The sequence below is a fragment of the Homalodisca vitripennis genome, chromosome 4 (genome assembly GCF_021130785.1).
Source record: "Homalodisca vitripennis isolate AUS2020 chromosome 4, UT_GWSS_2.1, whole genome shotgun sequence".
Classification (NCBI taxonomy): domain Eukaryota; kingdom Metazoa; phylum Arthropoda; class Insecta; order Hemiptera; family Cicadellidae; genus Homalodisca; species Homalodisca vitripennis.
Window position 1 is genome coordinate 169,436,523 of NC_060210.1, and position 25,545 is coordinate 169,462,067.

At 31.9% G+C, this 25,545-nt stretch overlaps 1 protein-coding gene across 11 annotated transcripts in view; it reads left to right on the plus strand.

The window, feature by feature from the left end:
• LOC124360589 (protein unc-80 homolog) overlaps positions 1–25,545 on the plus strand; it is a 221,024-nt gene that overhangs the window by 85,393 nt on the left and 110,086 nt on the right. For all 11 annotated transcript variants that reach the window (XM_046814324.1, XM_046814330.1, XM_046814326.1 and 8 more), the window contains 12 exons: positions 3,315–3,511; positions 4,483–4,721; positions 8,924–9,108; positions 10,638–10,786; positions 13,370–13,487; positions 16,141–16,318; positions 16,697–16,844; positions 17,387–17,499; positions 19,353–19,543; positions 23,198–23,413; positions 24,070–24,205; positions 24,286–24,552. In XM_046814324.1, the coding sequence (XP_046670280.1) occupies positions 3,315–3,511; positions 4,483–4,721; positions 8,924–9,108; positions 10,638–10,786; positions 13,370–13,487; positions 16,141–16,318; positions 16,697–16,844; positions 17,387–17,499; positions 19,353–19,543; positions 23,198–23,413; positions 24,070–24,205; positions 24,286–24,552 (2,137 nt within the window). The remainder of the gene's footprint in view (positions 1–3,314; positions 3,512–4,482; positions 4,722–8,923; positions 9,109–10,637; positions 10,787–13,369; positions 13,488–16,140; positions 16,319–16,696; positions 16,845–17,386; positions 17,500–19,352; positions 19,544–23,197; positions 23,414–24,069; positions 24,206–24,285; positions 24,553–25,545) is intronic.

Consider the following 25,545-nt stretch of genomic DNA (forward strand, 5'->3'; position numbering starts at 1 on the left):
GTCCTAAGGCGGTTACGAGATGCAGTGCGAAGGAAACGACCTGAACCGTGGACAAGCCATGACTGGATCCTGCACCACGACAACGCACCAGCTCATTTCTCAAATCTTATTCAGTGTTTTTTGGTCAAACACGACATCAACCAACTATGGCAGCCTCCCTACAGTCCTGACATAGCTCCTTGTGACTTCTGGCTATTTCCGAAATTAAAAATTCCTTTGAGAGGAAAAAGATTTGACGATGTTGAACAAATAAAACAAAATGCGACGAAGGACCTGTTAGCCATTCCGCAAAATAAATTTTAGGAGTGTTTCCGGAAGTGGGAGGAGCGTTGGAATAAGGTAGTGGCTTGTGGAGGGGAGTACTTTGAAGGGGACCAGATTGCCGTTGCCGCTGAGGAACGTCAGTTCATGCCAGACGTCAAGGTTGGATACTTTTTGGACACACCTTGTATTCCTTAATCCTATGTGTGACATATGAATGTGAGACATGAATACTAAACAAGAACTATTTTCAGCTGAGTAGCACATTTTTTTTTTCAGTAGCGTATTTTTATATATTGTTTATACATTTCTTAGATATATAAATCTGAACTAATACAAAGAAAACCAGCATATTTCACTCACATCAAAATCTTTTAGCTCTGAAGGGGACAAAACATAATTACCACCATTTTCAAACAGAACATCTGAGCTCATTCTACCATAAGTTTATTGTATTACTGTGAAAAAAAAAAACACCAAACCTAGCTGAGAGCATATGACTTATTCTAACAGAAATGTCATGAAATAAAATGGTTATTGCTAAACGCATGTGTGCCTTGGTGTAATGGTTTGAGAAGATTGTGCATTTGCTTGTACGATGCAGACAGGGCACTGTTTGTATGGTGTTTCTAAAAAGGAGATAGTCGGACGTCTGAGCAGCACATGTGGGTCCGTGTTGGTCACTCCTGAGATGTACTGCCTGTGTGTAGAACTTGAGTGACTCACTTGTACTCTGTTTATGTATAACCGCCAAGGTCCAGCCTGCAAACACATCCGTTTAAGACGCCTTGTTGCCAAAAGGGTCATTGAATGTTATACCAATTTTTGTTTGCTGTTTCTTAGTTTTCTTTTCCATCAATAGAAGTGTACCAAGTCAATCTAAACATTGAACTGTTGAGACCAACATCTGATCTGTCGAGACCAACATCTGATCTGTCAGACATTATAAAATTTACATTTAAATATCTGTACCAAAGTTTTTAAAATAAAATATAGTATTTATGTGTTAACCTATCAATTAGTGTACGCCCGGTTATGAATAAAACAATAATTTTACTCATCAGTTGCTGTTCACAAATGCTGACTTCACTAAGGAATTTAATTGTTCTGTTCCTTGTATTAAGTAACATGTTCCTTGTTCTTTTTCAGTTGGCATTGCCTCTTTGTTCGTTTGTTTACGTTCTACTGCTGATATAATTGTGTGTTTCATTTTATGATGAACAAGTAAGTGAACTTTAAATGATCTACAACTTAAATCAGCAGTGTTTTTCAACATGAGGCTACATACTCTATAGTAGTTTTTACAGTTTGCATAACATTATAATTTTACTGCTTAAGTAAACTGTGTAAAACAATATATATCCTGTCAATATTCAGATATTAGAACATTTTAAATAACTTAGTAGTAATAGTAAAACAGATATAACCATAGATGAAATTTTAATTTTATTTCCTACAGTAAAGGAACTTTTTAAGTTTTGTAACAATATGACATGAAAGAAGTTTCATGAGGAATAAATAAACAAGAAAATTTTACTTTTTGGCTCTAAACATTAGAGTTATAATCATATCTGTAAACTATGCAAAATATCCCAAAAACCCGGACTTTATGTCTAGTAAGTCTAATTTTCGGCTGGTCTACAAATTTTAAAACTAAGGAATTAATTAAAATTAAAAATAGGCATACCAACCTATTACCCCATGTCTGTGCAAGGCATGCTTATAAATATTAAAAATTCATTTTGAGAATAACTAGTTTTTTTAGTTGTATTTGATGCATCCTAAAAAACATGATTAATTTGTATGGAGTTCAACACAAGCTTTTTCTCATTATCTATCAACACGTATCTATCTATAAATAAATGGAATATATTTTTGTAATTAATTATTGTCAGTAAACTTATTGTAATGAATTATCAGGTGTGAAATGTCAATTTTTAGAAAAATTAATTTGTTTATAAAAATGTATGATTTATAACATTAACCATGTAATAAATATAGTTAATAAACTTAATAAACTATCTTGGCTCTGTGCAAGTGAAAACAATGCACTACTACAATAAACTACTTTTAGAAGGAATCACATAGTTTCTTAGGGATTTTAATTTTTTCTTGGGGTCTTAGGAGGTCAAAATTTTAATTTACAGAAGAGAACGCTTAGGCCTACCGTCTAGCATATTGGTAACCAGCATAACCCAGGATAATTGTTTAGAAAGGTAATATTTGCAAATAATTTCTTTAAATTAATTCATCAATTAGGAAGTGCTTGAAATACATATAATAGACATACCTGATTGAACTGTTAAAGGAATCTTCTAATTAAAATTGTAGATGTTTGCATTCAGGACTGGACTGGGTTTTTAACTTAGAAATAACATACTGTATTCAAAATTTCTTTGTGTTATGAGTTACAATTGTAGGATTTTTAAATGGAATGTAAAAATTAAAGATTATTAATATTATTGCATTTTGTTGGTTGTGTTAATTCTACTTATTTGTTTTACTTGTCTAGTGGTTAAATTGATTTTTTATTATAACATTTTTGGTTCTACTAATGAAGAATATATCTACTGTTCTTTTTTTCCTTAGATTCCTTTAGAAATGTTATCATAAATGCTACTATAAAATTGAATTATATTAATGAGTTCAGCCTTTTCTTAATGTGTGCAAAACTTTTACTGTTTTAGTTTATGATGTATATTTTATACCAAGATCCTTATTATTGTGTTGTATTTGAAAGGGACTTTGTGTCCATATTGCTGTGATGTTCTATTGTAATATTTATTATTTTTTCAAGTTTTAAAGCAAATCCCTTGAAGTGTTTATTACACAAATCTTGAATTACCCTGAAGTTCTCCAGCTTGTATTAATTATTGCTTATATTAATTTTCAAGGCACCCTAAATATTGTAATAATACACTTTTGTTTGAATTAAAAAGTTTATTTAAAGCATCAATATAGTCATCTTATTCTACTTGCACTTAAGGATTTTTACAGAATTGTTAGCATATGTTCCTATTATTGATTTTTAATATAAATTAACTATTGTGTAGGCAGTACACTCAGTGGTGCTGAGGGACAACATCTGCTGTACACTGCGAGTATGTGAAGTGGTCTATAATCTGTTGGAGCTGCTCATGGACATGGGTGTGTTGTCTGAATCCCCATCAGAGACTTCCGAGTCTGAATCCATAAAGCCAAAGAACAAAGTGGAGACTCCCCATGGACTGGCAATGAACTGTGTAATTAGGTAGGGCTGTGTAATACGAGAAAAGTTATTCTTTTCATTTTCAATTAAAAACAACAACAACACCGCAGTATTATCCAGACAATAAACTTCATTGTAAGACATTCCTGAAAATTAAAAAAAAATAAATAGTGCCAAAATATGTCATAGACTTTCCCTCTTTTTCGTACTCCATTTTGTGTTTTGTTGTTTCCTCAATATAAGATGGGTATGGTCTTAGTTGAGAGGTCATTTGTTCTAGTCAACTGGGTGGGCTTCAGTTTGAATTCTTATTCAAAAGGCTTTGTTATGTATAAGTGGTTTATGCTATTTCAAGCCATTTAATGGCATTTAACAGTAAATATTTCATCAAAATCAAGTTTACCAATAAATTTTACACGTATTAAACCATTTCTAGTGTTAAAAAGGATACAGTTCTGACGAGATTTTTATAAGTAATTGTACTTACTTCCATTAAATATTCCATTAAAATTTAATGTGTAACTCTAAATTGATATTCTCATTAATTTGCCACAATTTTAACATGCATTTGGGAGTTTTGGGAATATCCCGACCATCCCACATGCAATTTTGAAAAAGATGCAGTTTGTGATTTAGCTACAATAACATTTGAATCAAATATAGATTTATATTTCATTAAAATGTTATCAGTAATGTTGCTGTTTTGTAGCATTTTTAATTATTTTATTTAAAACATGGTTATTGTTAAAACTTATAAGTATTTAAAAGTATGGGATCTCAATTTGTAGGTTATTTAATTCTGAGCAAGAAGGTGAAATCTTAACTAAAACTACAATGATTTCAGTAGAATGCTATAATACAGACCACTTTTAATTGCCAGTAGAAAGGCTCTACAGGCTTAAAACATCTTAGGGTTTATTAATTGATTGCAATAACTATCTCATAAAGTAATTCCCTTGTTGCATGTTGTATTTAATTGCTTATCTGTATATGAAAACACTGATATGTTATAGAGTGTTGCGCCACCTTGGCTGTCCGCACGGCTGTACCGAAGGCCAAAGAGGGCCACCCATTGACTTTCTACGCTCTCAGGGTCAGAGTATACTCAGTAAACTACATCGGGCCAATGCTAAACAGTTTGGGCGGTACTTGAGACATATGGTCAACGTTGATTCCATCCCAGACATTTTAGATTTCTTCCATTCATATGTTGGATTCTGTGTTGATCCCAGTTCTTTGTTATCACCTCTAAGTAAGTACTTAAAAAATTATAAATAATGCAATTTCACATTTTAAAACAACGCAAACTTATAAGTACCTCATGTTAGAATAAAAATTTAAATATGCATGCAGTATAGAGATAACTCAAAATAATTAATGACAAAACAATATTTTACTACATAAACATCGTCAGACGTCGAGGCAGGTGGATACCACCTCAGTTCTTTCTAGTAGCCAAAATTAATTAAAATAATATTATATAAATAAAGTAGTCAAAATTAGAACGATTTAGGAATATACTCAATAATATGTATAATTCAATAGATAATTCAATATTAATGTAGTAGGGACCAAGTACTAGACGAATCCACAAGCCATTCGCTCCATGCTACAATTTGAGGAAAAAAGCGAGTGCAGTGATCATTATAAGTGTAATTGCATTTGGTTCCAAAACTATAAATCCTATCAATCAGATTTGTAATGATATCTATAATTTCTAAACATTTACCTTAGTAATCATTAAACAGATAATTTAAATATAAATAAAACAATCTGAAATTTATCAAGAGTAAAGATTGTTCTTCTTAGAAATTAAGAAAGAAATTGATTGTGGTTAAACAAAATTATCCAGTGATTCTTACAATATGAACGTGCTTGGGTTAAACCAATTGTCTTGTTCTTTAAACTTCATTAACTGAGACATATAAAACAACAATATTAATGAAGTAAAGACCGGATATAGATGACTCCACAAGCCATTCGGTCCATGCTACAATTTGAGGAAACAAGAGAGTGCAGTGGTCATTATAAGTGTAATTGCTTTGCAGTACACAAGACTCACAGTGGACCCATAAATGGACTTGGCACAAGAAAATTACAGGACAATTAGCGGCAACGCTGTGATTATATATTCTGTCGCTAGGAGCCAACTCCTAACAGCAGTAATTACTTTCAACATTTCACAGTCAAAATAGTATGTAATAACACCACTAGAGAACGTAAAACATTGTAATATTGATTATTCAAATAAACCCATCGTTATTCTCATGGGATCAAACGTTTATAATTGTCAGTACTCTTTTAACACATTCACTGCGGATAACAAAATTACCGGCGACAGAAAATGCGGGAATTTTTTGTTTTTTACTTACCCAAAACGGAGTCAGGATAGCCGAAAGGGTTGTCCAAGGTATCCTGGAAGCTTCGTTGGCCGGAACGGGTGAGTCTGCTCGTCATCTGCACCGGGTGCCAGTCCCCATGTTGTTTGTGCTCGCAGCGCACTAGGTTTCAGCACAAACACTCGCGAATTACACGTATATAGTATATGAATGACACGTATTGGGGTGGGGTGGCCCACTGGGGGTGGGGGACGCCGCCTTCACCGTCCCTAGAACTGTTCGAACTCGACTCATTGTCTTCATCAGATGAAAAATCATCGTCAATAACATTATCGCCTTCCTCCATTATGAGTACATACACTTACACAGTCAACAGACACTATAATCCACTCACACAATATCGCAAAGTGTACACAACAAACGAAAATGGTGAACCGGCGACGAATTGCACCAACTGACTCACCGAAACAGGCACACCACGCTATGAGTGTTACAGCCTTCCCGGGCAACTGCTCAGCTCACACTGAGGCAATATGAAAGCAGCTGCCGTATGCCAAGTTCGCTCATCCACCGCCCGGCGCGCCATTTTCGCATGACGAGCATGCTCGTCACCCGCAATGAATGTGTTAAAAGCACCTTAATGTACTCCTCAACAGGTTAACAATCTATTCATAATAAATTGGACAATAGATTAAAATATAACATTATACTTTAATAATGTTTGAACACTCAGAGTATGTTCATGATTTGAAACATGCCCTATTGCTATCCACTTAAGCGAGGATGTTTAAGGCACCTCTTTAATCATAAGCAACGTAGTGGACATCTACCACATCAGAGTGAGGCAACTTTGTTTACATTTTAATGTAAAATATAAGTATATTAACAGTTTGCATTTTTCTGTATTCAATTATTGTTAAATTTACTGTATATGACATGAGGTTGAGTGGTAGAGAGAGCTTACAGCCCTAACTCGACCTTTTTAATAAAGGCATCTTTCATTTCACATCTCTTGAGAAAACTGTGAACTACTTGGTGGCAAGATGGTCTAATCAAAGTACAGTATTAGCCAAAATAAACAGTACTGAAATGGTAATAGCTTCTAATGGAAACACAGTAACATTACGTATAGATTTTCCCAATAAATACAAGCCAAAGAAAGCAAAATCGGTTAAACTCGGGTATTAACATGTTCAATATGACCCCTGTTCAGTTTGAGGCAACACTCGAACCGTTGTTGTAGGTTTTGCATCATTTTTATGAATAGGGGTTGTTACATTCTCCTAATACACATTGTTATTTTTTCATTGAGTTGAACGATGGTAGATGGTGAGTCCTAGCGGTAAATGTTTTCTTCCAACATTCCCCAGACGTAGGCGTCCGGTGTTGTAAGATCGGGGGAGTGGGCTGTGTAAGAAAAGTTTGTTCTAAGGGAGATGAGACGGTTCCCCAAGGTTTGTTGGAGGAAAGCAATGTTGTTAACGGCAGTGTGACTGGTTGCGCCATCTTGCTGGAACCACTGTGAATTAACGGCAGGTTTCGTGAACGACAAAATCTCCTGAGGTCTCTCACAAAACGATCAAGAATGGCCCTATATAGATACTGATTTTCGGTGACTGTAACACCTGCTGCAACACTCTTCCGTGTTTTTCATTTGGACACACAGTAGTTTGGCGACCTGAAAAGCCCTTTCGCTGTGTCAAAACACTACCTGTTCTTCGAAATTTTTCAACAATAAGAATCACATCATTAGTAGGCGGGTTTTTGTGGAAATGTTCCTGAAAACGTAATGCAGTGTATAACAAGCTTGGCCCACCCGCACACCCAATTCCGTATGAGCGAAAATAATGCTCTATGATAAAAACTTTCTCTACTGTTGTTAGCACCATGTTAACAAAAACTAACCTCAAATAAGAAAGAAGAAATGAACACGAAGCCGTGGCAACAATCGACAATTGAATCAGCTGATCGAGAAGGCAACTATAGTTGATTCAGTTTCAGTACTGTTTATTATGGCTAATACTGTATTTCACAGTGCATAGTGCTAACACTGAGATAGTCTCATCAAAGTAGGCCAATGGATTAGTTAGAATCAATGTTTTACAAAGTTTGAACTTAATACATTTATTCGATTTCAAGATATAACTTTTTCCTAAAAATATAAAAACAAAACAAAACATAAACAGACAGACAGTAAACTGAGTAAGATATTACTATACTTTTTTTATATTTCTTACTTATGTTAACCTGATAAACCACAGGGTGAAGTTTGGAAAAGCAATTTATGGACACCTGTATAGTTTATTTTAATTAGTAAAATTACTAATTTTACTTTGTACAAAAGCTGTAAAACTGGAATTTTCATAATGTAATGTTGGAAGTATATGTTCCTAATACATATAATATATAAATTTTATTTATTTTCATAATGCCACAAATATATAAAGTTTATTTCAAACCCCACCTGCTACACAGTGTTAATTTAATATTCTATGCAAATATGTCATGTTATTTGTGCACCTTGTCATTAAGTTGTTCTTAACTTAACAAGGCCATGTATGTACTTCTGTCATGCAGAAACCACATCTATATATTAACACGTTATTACAATTTTGCATAAACACTAAAATATATGTATCTCAAATATGATACTTCATTTTAAAATTAATTATAGGGTTCCATCATATTACATCAAAGCCATATTCAATACACAAGCTTTAGAATATCTCCCAACTTGTCAAAAATTGTTCAAGTGCTAATTAAATTTTTAGAGTTATTCTTTAAAATAAAATGAAATTTTGTATACAAATTTGAGCAGTTTTTTTGAGTTCTTATAAAATTGTTTTACTCTCTGACTACAGGGCTCAAAACATTGCTCTTTAAACATAAATTCTAATTATTCTACAATAGATTAGGAGATGTGAATATTTTCTAATGACCATCACTTATCCCAGGAGTGCTTTGTATACCATTTAAAAATGATGTGCCTATGGCATCCCGGTTGTTCAGGAGGAAATTGCATCTAAAGCTGCAAGTAGCCCTATTAAAAATATAAGATACAAATTTTATTACTAAATGTTTATGATGATAAAAGTTGTAAAATGTTTTGTTACAGATCAGAAGCGAAGCTGCAGCAAGTCCCCTGATGTTGGGTCTCAAGGAGGCTATGCCACTAACTTCGGGGCAGGGTTGGGAGGAGGTGGAAGAGGAGTAGAAGGACAGATAATGACTAATGTATTTAAAGCACTTGTCACTCGTTTAGTCAAATCAAATAAAGATTTAAAACTTCCAGAAAATATGGTGAGCCATTGTTATCAATCTTAATTATGGTATTTGATTTATCAGTTTTGTAACTTTTATTTTAATAAACTTTTTGTAATACACCCATAAACTAGAGAGTTTCATAAACTTTTTTTATAAACAATTTAGATAATTGGTTGAAATTCTTTAATTGCATGTAAGACTTTTGCTCGAATGATGGCTTCGCTAAAGCTCATTCAATTACATACATTACATATTTTTATTCCATCACAGCTTTTTTTAAATTCTTATGATAAAATGTTTGTAGGTCACCTTTAAAAAAACGATACTTATTTGAATTGCTTCAGCTTTAGCAAAGCCTATCACTCGTAGGGCTAGACAAATTTTAAAACTCAATTTTACATAATAGATTCTAACACGTGACATATTAACACATGTAGTAACCTAACTATTCCAACACATACAATATCATTGTATTGTCACTTTGTGTACAGACTTATTATTTGAACACTGGTTTGAAACCCTATGTAACTCTAGAACTGGTAATCAACATTATAATGTTGATCTGACATTCACGTGTTTTGACAGTTCATATAGTACATAAATCAACATTACCACCATTATTTATGTACCATATTAAACAGAAAGTTGCTGATTTCAATGGTAAAATTTGTTTTGCTGTTTTCGCAACTCAATGTTGTAGTTACAGTGATATTATAAAACTTGCCAGAAAGATTGTCTTCTTCTAGCCATTTTTAAAATTAGTGATATATCATAGGTAAGATTTATTATGTTGGTTTATAGCTTGTCATAACTTTGTTTTAGGCCATACTGTGCAAAATTTTGGAAATATATAGTGTAAAAATTCTATTTTGTTGTTAATTTTTAAAATAATCTTACGTATAGTGACAATTGTCTCACCACTTTTCAAAAATAAAAAATTGGTTATTAATTCATTTATTGTTTTATTGCATACAATTCTCTAAATATTGGTATATTTTGGAAATATTTGCTCTCACACCTCACCACAAAGAACCAAAATGTTCTCTGCTATGTAGTAATAAAGTGTCTGTAACTAAGATGACACTTTATTACTTCTTCGTTTAAAGTTTGTTTTTGACGATGGAAAGATTGTAAAGCAAACAGGAGTTTTGCAGACATTTTCCACCATTCAGTGATATGAAAAAAATGATTGATTTTTTGTATCACTGAACGATAGCAAATGTCCAGAAAAATCCTGTTACCTTCTCTTTATTACTGTGTTGTGAGACACAGTTAGTGACTTACGTGAAGGAGGCTCATGGAAATGTGATTCTTCGAGTCAGTGACCTCATAGATGTTGCTCTCGTATTTCACTGCAAACAACCAAAATGTTCTCTGCTATCTATGTTATCTTTGTTACAGACACTTTACTGTGATGTTAGACAGCTAATGACTTACGTGAAGGAGGCTCATGGAGGTGTGTTTCGGCGAGGCGAGTTGCGCTCAGTGGCCTCATAGATGTTGCTCTCGTATTTCACTGCAAAGAACCAAAATATTCTCTGCTATCTATGTTATCTTTGTTACAGACACTTTACTGTGATGTTAGACAGCTAATGACTTACGTGAAGGAGGCTCATGGAGGTGTGTTTCGGCGAGTTGCGCTCAGTGGTCTCATAGATGTTGCTGTCAGACCTCACCGCAAAGAACCAAAGTCTCAGACGACCAGAGTAATTAGGTACTGTACTCTTAATCATACTTAGTACTGTAAATGAAAAGTGCTTTTTTTTCTTTGTTTTGCTTTCACACACAAACTATTGAACCGATTGTATTGAAATTATACATGGACGTTCTTAGGGCCCCTGAGATGAATTATGTAAATTACGATAGTTGTCATCCATATGTAAAGATGATATATGATGCAGTAAAGTACTTAGGCTTGCATCCCAATATCAGAGGGGATGTAAAGATTGCTTTTCTGTATGATTGTCTGCCTATCCATCTGTCCATAGGACATCTCATGACTAAAAAGCTATAAATTTAAATTTAGCATGCAATCTCAGGGAAGCCTGTTTCGTGTCACGTGATGCAGCATATTCATACCTTGCATATATATTTAATACACCAATTATATAATATGAAATAAAATGAACTTTGAGTGATGAATAGCAAAAAAATGCAAACTTTTTTTACATGTTTACAAAACTTAGAATAATAAAGGTTTTAGACTTGACAGAGGTTAATAATAAAGTTCTTGTTAGAATTTAAATTTATAGTAAATTTAATATTAAAAACTGGTAAATTTGTAAACTTTTTAGAAATTATTATTATTCCTTATATCTTATATTATTATACTTTATTTTACCTTCTAATAGAATAGTAGAATAAATTGAACTTTACTAAAAGTACTATTTTAAAATTTTGTTGATCAAAATATAAATTTACTGTTTTCGGAAAAGAAAAATTAAAAAATCAGAAACTGCTGGGACTGATTGAATCTTAGTAGATAAAGTGCTGCTTGTTACAGTAGCAACAATGAAAACGTTCAGAACTAAATGTTACTGTGTCAGACAAACAAAAGACTTTACATAATTTTCAGATATGGTACCATCAGAATGAGCTCCCTTTCCAAGAACCAACAGGAACACAGACATATATTATTTTTCTTCATTATTTTATTATAACAAGATAAAAACAAATACCTTATTTTACAATTTTAGATCATCCTGAATTTATTGATATATAAAATTAAGATTCTACATTAATATATTTGTACTACGGTACTAAAATGACATTACAAAAAACTCTGATGTATGTTCTAACGTTCATAGAATGTTAACCTTCAAACTGGCAATCAAAGAATTATTTGTTGATTTATATTATTTGCTGTTGTTTCTCTTAACAATAGTCAAAATGGTCATTTATATATCATTGGAAATGTGACGAATAGCTGAATAATGCAATGCATTTATTTGTTCATTTATGCATTACAAAACTATGTATCATTTTGAAAGAATAGTGGTATCAGTTACAGATACCAAAAACTAGTGGAAATCGGTTTGTTCAGTTCGTTCCTCCATGCATTTTAAATTATGCAATTTTTATCAGCAACGCTCGAACTTGTTTACATAAGTGTTAAGTGTTTTGGGTAATAATATCATTTGTATTGGTTTATATTTATTTACATATCGTAGTTATTATTAAGTGTTAAACAGTTTTTTTTTTATAACAAGTTATGTGTTTTACACTATAATTTTATATGTTAAAATATTTCTTTCCATAGTAACAAATTATGAGTTTCCATTACTATTTCCAGTTTATTTGCTATAAGACATAATACATTTTTAAAAGAAACCATATAAAATTATATATTTTCTAATAAAGAACCATACAAATTTATATTTTCTAATACTAGAATAACTTTGATATAATTTTTATTTTACTGACAATTATTTTTCCTAGTTATATATCTCCTTCCCAGTTTTATGTTTTTTTATCCAGTTTCTATTACTTTGACTTACAAGGAAAATTTAACATATTTATATTATACATCGTAAGATTCTATAGTTCATTTAGAAAATAACACTAACAAATACACATACAAAGCAAAGATTTTTTTATACATTTTACATTTAAAATTTCAAATAGCCCAAAAACAGTTTGTCGGATAGAGAAAAATCAACTATCAGTTCGAGGGTTAAACTATTGTGGGTAATAACTCTTAATGACTACAAACCACAACCACATTGTGTGATTTTCCTGCTTATCTTCTATATAAAAGTAACTTATTGAAAGGTATTTGATTTAATATTGATTTTCTACATGTACATAAAATAGGTGTCATTTAAAATCAATTTGATCAGTTCTGTTTCAAACTCATAAACTGGATAACCTAATAAATATTTAAAATTTTTTATATTTATGTCCAACAAAAAGTTTAAAACTTTTATTTATTTTAAAATTAAATGTAATTTATGTAGAGAAAAAAATTATTTGAACGCTATCAAGATTTTATTATTTTTAATTCATTGTACAAATATATGACACTGTATGGTTTGATCATGTAATGTGTAATGTTATAAAGTATTTAGTGTCTATCTGCATGGAGACTGAAAATAACCTGCTACTGAGATAATATTTTATTGCCTCTTTTACGGTTAAACATCTGAGACTCTGAATGTTTTGTAAATTCTTCCAATGAAATTTGAAATTCTGTTAGATCAAAGAAAGAATTTGATTATCAGTTGTTATAAAATAAATTCATAGGGATTATTAAAATGTTTTAGAGTTTATACAAAATATGTGTTTTTGTTGCTTTTAGACATATCCCCCACTCAGAACAGGAAGACCATTTAAATGGAGGATCTTGCTATGTCTTAGATGACCGTGATGCACGAAAAATTTTGTTTAAAAAAAGGAGCACTTCTTCTACTTGTGCTGTAAGTTTTCTTTCAATCTAATCTACAAAAATAGTTTAGGTAAATCATTAAAATATAAAGCCAGCTGTGGGACTGACGGGCAGAAGTGACTACATCTTATAACAGGCTGTGAACATATATATTGGAAAAGTATGTTTGCTAACTATTAAATGGTTATTTTTTATATTTTAAAATAATATAAAATGCTAAACCCTTTAACATAAAAAAGTTATATTTTCTATTAATTTTATACAATATGTAATATTTAAACATAATCACAATATAATGTTTTCTAGTTAAAAAAACTCATCAATGGAATAGAAAGGATTGTCTAACAACCAATTTTTAATTGAATCTTTTAATTTATTATATATATTTTTAAGAGATATTTATACTTCATAACTTTTAAGAGTTTTTGACAGCCTATAATAATCCACAAGGGCTATCTAGAAAGTAGATTATATTTTGGTATATATTAAAATTAAGTAAAAGGAAAATTTTGTATTATATACATTTGAAAGTGACACTAAAGTACTACTTCTAATATAGTCACAATAAAAATGTAGACTCTTATCATAGTGGTGAACTAGTTTTAAAATTCCAGTGTTATAAAGTTTTGTCGCCTGAGACTTCAACTAGTCACACCCTCCAGCAGTTCCATGTCAACATCAAAGCGCTGCGTCGTAATTGACTTGGTTTGTGGTTTTGAAATTCATGTGTTTTATCCAAGTCTCATCTGTTATGTTATGATCGAGCAGCGAGTCACCATATTTTCCGTAAGTGTCCAAAAATGTCAATGAAGCAGCCATACGCTATGTTTAAGGGGTTTCTGTTAAGATTTTGGGTAACAATCTTGCACAACATGTTTAGTAACCTAACTTCTGCGTAACAATTTTGTGTTGACAAACCCTTGAAATTTGTAGAAAACTGAATGAGAGTTTTGTTATTGTGAATCAGCGGTCTTCATTAATCTTCTCATTGACTTTAGAGTCAATTTCATCGGTCACAATGCTTGGCTGTCCAACTCCATTCGTCATCATGCACATTAATGTGGCTATATTTAATCCTGATGCACCACTGATACACTCCACCTTCAGTATTCACATTGTTTCCTTAAAATTAACAGAGTTGGTGATATATCTCAATTGGTTTATTGTGCTTAGCCTACAAAAACTGTATCACCGGCCACATTTCAAAACTCGTGAGATTTTCAAATTTGCGCCACACATTTTAAACTTCTATTATGAAACAACTAGGAGTGAGAGTAACCTCTCACTAGCACGGCTGGATCGCCACTGAATGGAGAAACGCCATGACATCAAAATGGCCACGATAGTTCTGCCAGAGAACGTAAACCATTGTAATATTGATTATTCGAATAAACCCATTATTATTCTCATGGGATCAAACACCTTAACATCTTTCTATAACTGTCAGTACTCTTTTAGAAAGTGGTACTCTTTTATGTACTCCTCAACAGGTTAACAATCTAGTCATAATGTTTGAACATTCAGAGTATACAGCTAGGATGTTCGGAGCACATCTTTGATCAGAAACAACGTAGTGAACATCTACAACATCAGATGGATCTGCAGTTGGTTAACAAACAAAGATATAAAATTATATAAAATGTTTTACTTGGTGTGAGGATCTGTTAGGAAATGATACCATGTCTCAGGCTCAAGCGTTTAATTGGGCCAGTAAATTTTATGGGTGGATGAAAAGGTGTAAGATTTAAGACATTATTAAATGTCCAATTCTCAGATAACAACATCCCTGATTTTGTCAAAGGTGACAATTTATGCACTGTTGATGAAATTGCTTCAGATGTGAATATCAGCTATGGGAGTTCCCATAAAAACATCAAAGAACTTTCTACAGAAATAAAAGATGTTGTGTAACCATCACAGACGTCATATTTTCAGGACTACACCAAACCTCACACAACAGTTTTCATGTGTGATAAACTTGAGTGCTCACGTTGGGAGACTCTTGAACACTCTCCTTAGATGTCCATTTTGTCCACATCTGACTATATTTTATTTGGACCCACGGAAAAAGGCATTGGGAGGGATACGTTTTTTAGAAAGAGGTTAATGAATTCATGGACATTTGGGTGACAACTCAACCTCAAACTTTCTTAAAACCTTAAAAATAATTCATAACCAGAAATTATATTTGTAATTTTTTTAAATATATCTTTTAAATTAATTAATTCAAGAGCTTATCTTAAGAGGTTGAAGGTAGAAATAGGACCAGTTTAAAATTTATCTCACTCTGCAAATTTTGACTGAATGTATCCATAATACAAAATTATCTATTATTTCTCTTAATATTTAACTGTAATCTGAATGGAGTCAATAAAAAAGCTTTCAAATTAGATCAAAAAGTTTAAATGTAAGTAAGATTGAGATTTGGCAGACATTTTTGAACCAGAATATAAAAAAATGATTATTGTAGGTTTAGTCTACATGAGGCAACCATATTGTTAAAGGTAACCTAAGGTGACCTAAAGGTGACAGGATCTAATATTGTCATTACAATGGTTAATAATATTATCACTGTTTAATAGAAACATTAACAATCATCTAACAGGTTTAAAATTTAATACAACATTGTTTATTATTAATATAACACAAGATCTTAAAAGAATGAAAACTGAATGCTTTGCCAGAGCCTGCTGGAGTCAGATGTATGTGATGAAACAGGCAAGATAATTCAGAGTCCCCTCAGCAATCTGCGCAAGAAACACCACCATGTGCTGACTCCTAGACAAAGTGAGCGAAACCTGGGAGTTACTGAAACACCTCACTCTCTACCTGCCCAGTCACGCTTTCAGATTGGAGGGCTAGGTCAGTTTTGGATTACTATTATATCCTTGCTTAAACATTTCTTCTTGATCACATTAAAATATAGGCTATAATATTATTATTGGAGTTTTAGTTTTCAGATTGAATGTGTTACTTACTAATGCAGGTATATGTATTGGTGATTAGATAATTGAATGAATGAGTATTTGAGTGCTCAATTTAGTTTAAGTATCTGGGAATGGTTGAAGTATCTCTAGTATTTCAGACACCTAAAAGATATTGCTTTCACTGAGTTTGTTTTGAACTTTTCTAACAGATTACTCATTTGCAAAGAATGTTGTTATACTAAAACCAAATAGAAACTTCTAATTGAAAAGTTCATTTTATAATTTAGATCTTGATTGAAAATATGATTTAAAGTGAACTGGTTTCGTCGTGAACATGGACGTTCTGACTCTCTGGATAGCCATAATGGAAGTGACTCACCAATAGAAGGAGGAGCATTGGTCCATCAGGCTGCAGCCCTTCATCATTCCTACAGTAAGTCGTCACAGAAGAGCTCTGGCAGGTAAGTTGCTACCGCTTTGTGACAGGTCAAATAATTTTACAGTTACTAATTAATTCTTTTACTAATTAAAATTGAAAAGGTCAACACAGAAATGTTGGTAATATTGATGCTATTGTGTGTTTTGATTGTAACTTATTTATTGAATGACAAATAAATTGTTAGTGTTAATATAAAGATAAAGTCAAATAAGATTTTAAATATGATTCTAACATAATTTGTGTACGATTTCCATTACCAATGTTGAACAGTTAGATTTGTTACTATAGCACTAGATTATCAGCTATCTCATGCCAATTTGTGCACCTTCCAGACAAGTCCTATGACTCTAGATGTTATATTATCCTAATCTTTACACAGAAGAATTCCACAATACATTTTGACTAAATGAGATGATAATGAGAATCCCAATACAAATTTTACTATACATCCTTAATTATATATGTACAAAACAAAATCTGACGTCACTTACTGAAATTTGGTTCTTAATTTAAAATTCAGTATGTACGCTATCTGTGTAGTTTAATAAAATTTAACAATTTCAGTGTTGGAAATACTCTTCAGCGAGCACGTCGGCGCATGGAAGATCAGTTTAACAAATTTGGTCTTGGAAAAGGAAAAAAGAAAGATGGAAGTGTTGAAGAAACCCAAGGAAGTTGTGAGTAGATAAAAATCTAATATAATGTTTTAAAAATAGAAAGAATTTATAATGCATTGTGATTTACATTTCATTAGATTTGCGAACAGAAGAAAACTTCCAAGTTGTTTCCTTCAGATATGGTATTTACTTGTAAAGAGAACCTCATTGCATGGTCCTGCAAAAGAGTTATTCTTTTCTGATAGTTTATCATTCCACTATTGAATTCATTATCCTATAAATAATATTATCTTCCCCAGCCTGTATAAATAAAACTAGAATAAAAAAAATACTAAACTTTACACTACCTGTTAATTAATCAATATTTGGTTAAATTTAGATATATAACCAAATATAGAATTTGACCTAAAAAACATGAACTAATAGATTGCATATACAGTACAATTTTGTTTTGGGACTGGAAGTGACCCAGATAAATTATAGTCTGCAAATACAGTATAAAACAATAGATTACAGATAGTAAGAAATTTATTTGTTGCAAATATAACAGTTAAAGGGAGCTAATTTATAATTTTGTTCTACAAAGACTAATTACTGTATAGAGAATACGAAATAAAAATATTTATTTTACTGTTTTATAAAAAAACAATCTCTTTTGTTTAACTTTGGCACACTGCTACCTGGAAATATGATCACACAGATGTTTCTAGGCCATTATTTTCAATGACCAGTATCAGATCTATTTTGGTCAGTCCATGAGAAATCATGGACATTTAAATCAGGGGTCTTGAGCAAATTAAACTATTGATTGCTCAAGCTATGCCGTGGCACAGAGTCAAGTCATGACATCTTCCGGATCTCCATTATCAGGATTGTTTTTGCTGTTTGTTATTAAACTGCTAATTCAATTTCTACTTCGGTCATTGCACCGATCAATCATTGTCAGTCTGAAGCTAATCATTAACAATTACTGTATCACCTCTGATAGTTTTATTACAACATTGTTCGTGTTTTATAGTATTGTACACATTATTCTAAACCCCAAATGTGTGTTAAATGGAAACAAAATTCACTAAAAATTTTCCAATCTGTAAAACCAATCCGAGGATAACCCAGAGATAAATGAGGTCCAGATAAACGAGGTTGTACTGTATAGTAGCTTATGAAGAATTTAGGAAATCACATAAAAATTTAGATTTATTTAATTCGATAAACAAAATACAAATATTATGCCTGAACCGCAAGCTCACATTTTACAGTTTTAGAAAAAATTCCAAATGTTTCAAGAATATAGTCTTCAGATTTTTGAAATGTGGCATATGTTTTATGTATTGTAAAAAAATATCATAAAAATGTTTTTATAAAATCCACCTTAATTCTCCTCCTCTCATGGCTGTAAACTTGACCCACAGAGTTCCCAAATTGTTCAACTGATCAGATAAATAGGTGTTGTCCAATTCTGCAAAATACTCTGTCACAGTTATAATCACTTCCTCGTTTAATAATTTTAAAATTGCAAAATGGTCTCTTCAAGCCAAAAGTTTGGAAATGGAATGAAGTTACTTTGTGCTAAATTCAGTGTATTGTGTTGATGAAAACCCAATTTAAATCCTATTGCATGCATTTTTTCCAGTAAACCTGTTATTCTAACTGGCTTATGTTATTTTAACTCTTCCTACCATAGCTACGTTATGTTTAAAAATAACTTAGCTCTCTGAAACTTAGGCAGTGAGGAGGATGTCAAGCAAGTACACTTGACAGTAAAATCATCACCTATGATCTAGAGGGTTTGGGGATGAATTTAAATAATTATCTCTATGTTTTGGTTGTATGGGATATAATTGTAATTTATTTTATTAAGATTTACTTTAGAAACTATTAGTTCTTATTTATTTATTTTATTTTTATATCAGATCTGAGCAGGCGTAACTCAGTTGAGATGGGAGATCATGGAGGTGACTCTGAATTTGTGGTCCTTAAGGAGAGGAAACTTGTTCCAACTCTTCCTGTGTTTAATGGAATGCTCCGTTTTTCATTTCTGCTAGAAACTTGCCCCCCTGGATCATTACCTGATCCCCATTTGCTCACGGCCTTGATGGACTTAGTAAGTATGAACAATTAATATAATTTCATAGGTTTCACATTTTTTTATGAGATTTATCATTAGACAGAGCATTTAAATTATAAATAAGAATATATATGCATTTCTAGCATAAGCTGATAAAACCTGTTTGAGATGTTTGTCTAAGCTATAGGTTAAAAGTAATTATTCAAAATAGGGTTTAATAGAAAAATAATATGTGTTACTTAAGCATTGTAGAAAAAGTAGGTAGTTGAACTGATGAATTTTCATCATGTTTTCCAAAAAGAAGGCAAGCTTTCCGACATGAGGTTTAATTGTTTGGAACAAAAGGCTTTTCAGCATGATTTTAGGTGAAAAAATTTATTCAAACTCAACTGACAACAAAGATACAATAACAGATATTTCAGTAATAATGATTGTTCCTCATGTTTCAAGTAAAAGTGTTGGAGAAACAGTTAGCAAGACAAAAATAAGTGCTGAGAATCTTACTTACATAATGTAAAGTCCTCAGAATTTCATTTAGTTTACAATTCTATTACACACAGGTGATTCTATTAAATATGTATGACTAGCCTACATACATTTAGCCAGTTTCAAAATTTATAAATAATCAGATTCAATTACTTTACTCTTGATCTGGCTAATGGAATTTCTGTAATGGAAACAGGATTTTATGGACAATTGTCATTGTTAAGTGATACAACATTTGCAAAAACGACTTGTGACTAGTTACTTATCATTGGGGAAACATTTTTAAGCAACTAGTCATTAGTCGTTTGACAGATCTAGGGTTAAAAAATTAAGAAGAGGAGTTGGTAATTAAAATTTTTCGTTCTCAAACATTTTATGAGAAAGATATTGTGTCACTTCAAGAGTGCCTCACATACTTTATACACACACATATAGGGTGTTCATACCATATCTCCCCTGCAATTTAATTTTAAACAATTGCAGATAGAAATATTAACTGTGGGAAATATTTCTATCAATAGTGACGACTTTTTTAAACATTTTTAGACAATGCCTCTCAAACTCAAAATCTTCATTGTAACCCCTTAATGTATTTATATATATATATATATATATATATATATATATATATATTTTTTAACAATTATATAAGATCTAGGATAAACTGAAAGCCTATCTTTCTGTTGTTTTGAAATATCTTACATTAAAATTAACCCCATAAATCCTTTTATTCATAAATCCAATTTAAAAACTTTGAAAACAAAATATTTCCTAAATACTTAGCTTTAAAACCACTTAAACACGAAAAACAGGGTAAACCCCCAAGAGAGAGAAAAAAATTGAAATTGAGTGAATTTTCTGATACATTAAATTTATAGAATTTATCAGGAAAATCTTTCCATGTTCAAATCTACTCTCAGATTAATTCTATAGTAAAGTAATTGAAATCCAACTCCAACAAAGATTGAAATTTAAAGTATACGTACATTAATTAAGAGCAACTTTTTTATGCTGGTAAGATGATGTTTACAAAAACATGGTTAATAACAGAAGTGCTGAAGCAGTGTTGGATAGGAGAGGTTTCATGTTTTTTCTAGGACACACCTCTTTCTTCTATTAAGTTGTTGTATATGGGAGACTTCCTTGACTTAAAGAAATTCTATTTTTTATTTACTTTTTTATTTTATTGTTTGTAAAATTAATTTTGTTATATATAAAAATGTTCTTTGAAACATTCCATGCAATAGTTCGGTGGACCTGGACATTTTCTGACAGTATGTTTTAATTTTACTTACATTCTTGACTCATCCTCTTCCATAGCCTTTTTGTAACACATCTTATAATTTTTTTATCATTATCCATAAATGTCCTTAACCTGAAAACTCACTTTCTACCAAGTGTTATGATGTTCTAACAGCCTAACACGGTAGTAAACTTTTATCTTCATGTACCATCAGGGAAAAAAACCAGCTTTTCTTTGAATTTTGCTGTGTTTATACAATATTTATTTTGCCTAACACTGGCTGAGAGCTTTCCTTTCACATAGTGGGTGCAGACCAATTGAAATTCACTACAGTGGTTCCGAGAATTAAACTACAATCAGCTCTTGAAGGAAATCATACTATTGTTAATATCAACATTTCAGCCTGCTGTTTAGAGTCTCAAAAATAAAGCATTTAGCTTATTTATAGTGGAGGTAAACTTTGCAGTTTGGCCTTCTGTGGATATGTTACCATCCTTTGAATACGGTCCAAAAACCTATAAAAAATTGAAACTGATTACTAATCATTATTTTACTGCCAACATGATTTTAGTGAAGAATGTTTTTAGACCAGTAGTGGGTGATCAGAAGGAATGCCACCAAGCCCATTCACAAAAGAAGTCCAATAAACTTTGTAACTTGCTCACAATTTGTCGGTTTTCAGTTTTTCAAACTACATTTCTTTGGTTCAACTTAAGGCTAGAAATAACTTTGTAAGCATTTCGGTTATGGGAGTACATTGTACATAGTAATATTCTGCAAGGATTGGCATATACTGACAAATTTAAAAGAAATGTGTTTACCTTCATACAATTCCCACTTTTCCAGCATATCAGTTGGATTAGTTCCAATTGGAGCATTAGATTGTCTTCTACACTATTGTGGAAAATTCATTTGATTCATTTGATCACTATCTATATTCAACGAACTGTTCTCAACGTCATTTGATGAATGACCATTCGGCAGAAAGTTTGGGTGATCATCAGTATCATCAAAATTACCCTGGTCTTCCATGATGCATGATGTCAAAAATTTCAAATGTAAAGACCTATTAAGTGACACCTCATTTGAAAGTTCTTTATAAAAAGGATAAGAACAGTGGAAACTAAAGCTTTCTCTCTCAACCCAGTACGAAATGGCAGCTCATTGAAATTAATCAAACATTAATTGAGGCAAAACATTACCATCCTCATAACTTCAATAGACAACTACTTTTCTTACAAACTCAAACCTGTTTTATAGTTATTACCTGCTGCAGGGCAGGCCTTCCTTATCTTATCAGTTTCGAGGAAGTATCATGTTCCGTTTCTGGTTGGAATTAACAAAGTTAAGACGTGATTTTGTGATACTTTACGTTGAAAAGGAGTGTTTAAGTGAACATTAATTAGTGTATTATGATACTGATGATGCAAGGCTATGGAGACCGGGTGAGATTTTATGATGAAGTAAGGAATTTATTTAATGACATGTATCCCAATCAAAATCCTGTATCTAAATTAGAAGTTCAAAAAACAGTCCAATAAATACTGCCTTTGAGTGAATAGGGGTAACAATAAGTGAAAACAGCTGTTTATTTAAGATGGCAGTCACAAGGGTGATGACAACATTTGGCGTGGCAGTAAACTTGTTAAACTCTGGAGCTTCTCTGGAATTGAAAATGAAGTAATTCAGTTATTTGATTGATACTGACGATACTGACTATCTATAAATACAGAATATCAAAATAAAATAGTTTTAGATCTTTTTAAATAATTATAAATAAATATAATTTAATAAAATCTTAGATTTAGGTCTACAAAGTTTTATATTTGAAACATAAAATATGGATACTTTTCATTAATTATTTAAAATGCATAGGATTATAGTAAAATTTAACTTTAGGTTCTAATAATGTACAAATCTTAAATAACCTCTAAAATTATAAACTTTGTGTCCTATTTCAGCCTCATGCTCCAGTGGTAGCAAAGGCAGCATTTCTGTTTGAATGCTGTTATTTCGTGCATTGTTGCAACAAAGGACAGTGGCCTGCTTGGATGAAGTTGAACTTTCCCATGTTTAGACCATCTGGACCAATTCCAAACCGTGGAGCATCCACAGGCCAGAAACGAACACACATCCTGCAGCGGGCAGCAGGCAAAATGTTCTACCAATGGGGAGAGGTTAGATTTATTACACTTGAATACATTTAAAACAATCTGTAACTGTTTATTATTTACTGATTCTGTTTAAGACACAAGTGGATGTTGAGAGACAACTTTGATAGCTAAAGGGGTGGATGAGAGGCTATTCAATATCTCCTGGTAAATAGGTGCTCTATGACTCATACTTAGAATATTACTAAGTTTATGTTTTTTTTTTTTTTTTTATCAGAGAACACAGTTTTTGTTATTAATATTAAGATTTCACCTATTTTAAATATCTTGAGTTTAAACATTTCTTATTTAAGTTTAAATTGGATATTTTTAATATCATTTGCTTAAAGAATTTGAAGTTGAAAGCTAAGAAAGTCATTAACCTAGCATTTTGGAAGTGACAAGGTAAAAAATCTAGTAATATTATTTTGACATCCTGTAGTAGGCAAAATGAATACTTATAATGTATTGTAGCTTTAGGTATTGTATATTAAATTGATTGTTATTATGAGGAATATAGCAATTCAGTCAAAGTAAAAGAGTAATAGAGAAATTTTTATAAAGAAAAGTGGTGGCTTACAATCTGTTCATAATGTCTTCATTTGCTGAAAAAAATATTTATTTGAATAGTTACATAAATATCAAGTTTATTTGTATATCATACTATTTTGTATATGTTACAGGCTCTTGGTGGGCGTCTGGAGGAGATGATGGCAGAAGACAAACAGCACATTCCTACAGTTATCAACTTGCTCCTTGATGAGAACAAGCAGAAACAGCTTCTCATTGAGGATGAAGAAGAAAATTTTCTTGATGAATGTAAGTGAGTGATCACTGAAACTTCTTGTTCTGATACAACTTGCTGGGTGTTATGGTAAAATTAATTGTATGATTCATAGCTTGCACGAATCTGTACGGTTCAGAGTGCCCCATTGCACTGAGGCTTGTGGCTTGTATGCTCCTGATGGAGATTACTGCATTTCTGAGGGAGACGTACCAGAGTCTGCCCAAGCTGTGCCGCAACTCCGCAAGGGACCGGCCACCACCCTGGGAGCGGATCTACAGTCGTGAGGCTAACCGACGCTGGAGCATGGCGTTGTCCTCCATGGGCCACTCTCAGAATTCAGCACAGAGTCTACAGTCCATTGCTGGTGATAAAGATGCAGGTAATCCATCCGCTCGGTATCACTCTACAAGTTATTTTTTTGCATTTACAGTGATTGTACACTTGATATATAAATCAATAATTACTCAACTCCTCCTAATGATGTTTCATATTTTGGAAATGCCATCATGTTAAAATACATAATTTTCACTACAAATCCATGGATAAAAGATCTGATATTAACATATTTGGCTAAACTGTTATGTGTTTACATACCGTGCTTAGTTGATGGAATTTGTTAAATACAGTTTACAATACAATATTCGTTATATTTATGTAATGGATTGGAAGATTATCAATTTTAGTGCAGCAAAGGTTGAAAAACATTATTAATATTTTCAATGTTACATCTGATAGTATAGATTTATTGTAACTATGTCTAAAACCCAATGTCAATACACCAATATGAGAAGTTTTAGAGTTAACATCCTGTACTAATCCTCCTTTATAGTTAGTGAGATCTATATGTAACTTATGAGGTGTAAACTATGCAACAGTTGTAAACTGTGTTCTGGAATGTTCACAATGTAAAATGGATATTCACTATATAACTTGTTGTATAATCGTTTAGTAAAAAAATTATATATTTCGTTATGACTACTATGAGGATTTCGTCACAACATCAATTCACATCAACAACAAAATGTATTTTGTGTTTTAGTGTTTATATTACTATTAAAAATATTTTTATTAATTACCTCTCTTTCCTGTGACTAATTTTACTAGTGTTAGCACGACACACATCCAGTAGTTTGTAAGTAAAAAGTAAGGGCTCTGTGGTGTAAAGATGGCAATACTCACCCGGAAAGAGGGTTCACATGCTGGGCCGGCGGAGCAAGTACTTTTTGTAATTCAGTCTTTATTGAAAGTATAAATATACAGGGTGTCCCATAATCAACAACCAAAACATTACCAAAGTATAATTCAGATAAAAACAAACAAATTTTATTATATAATGAATAGTCCTATCTTGCTTAGTTTTTTTGTCTCTGGC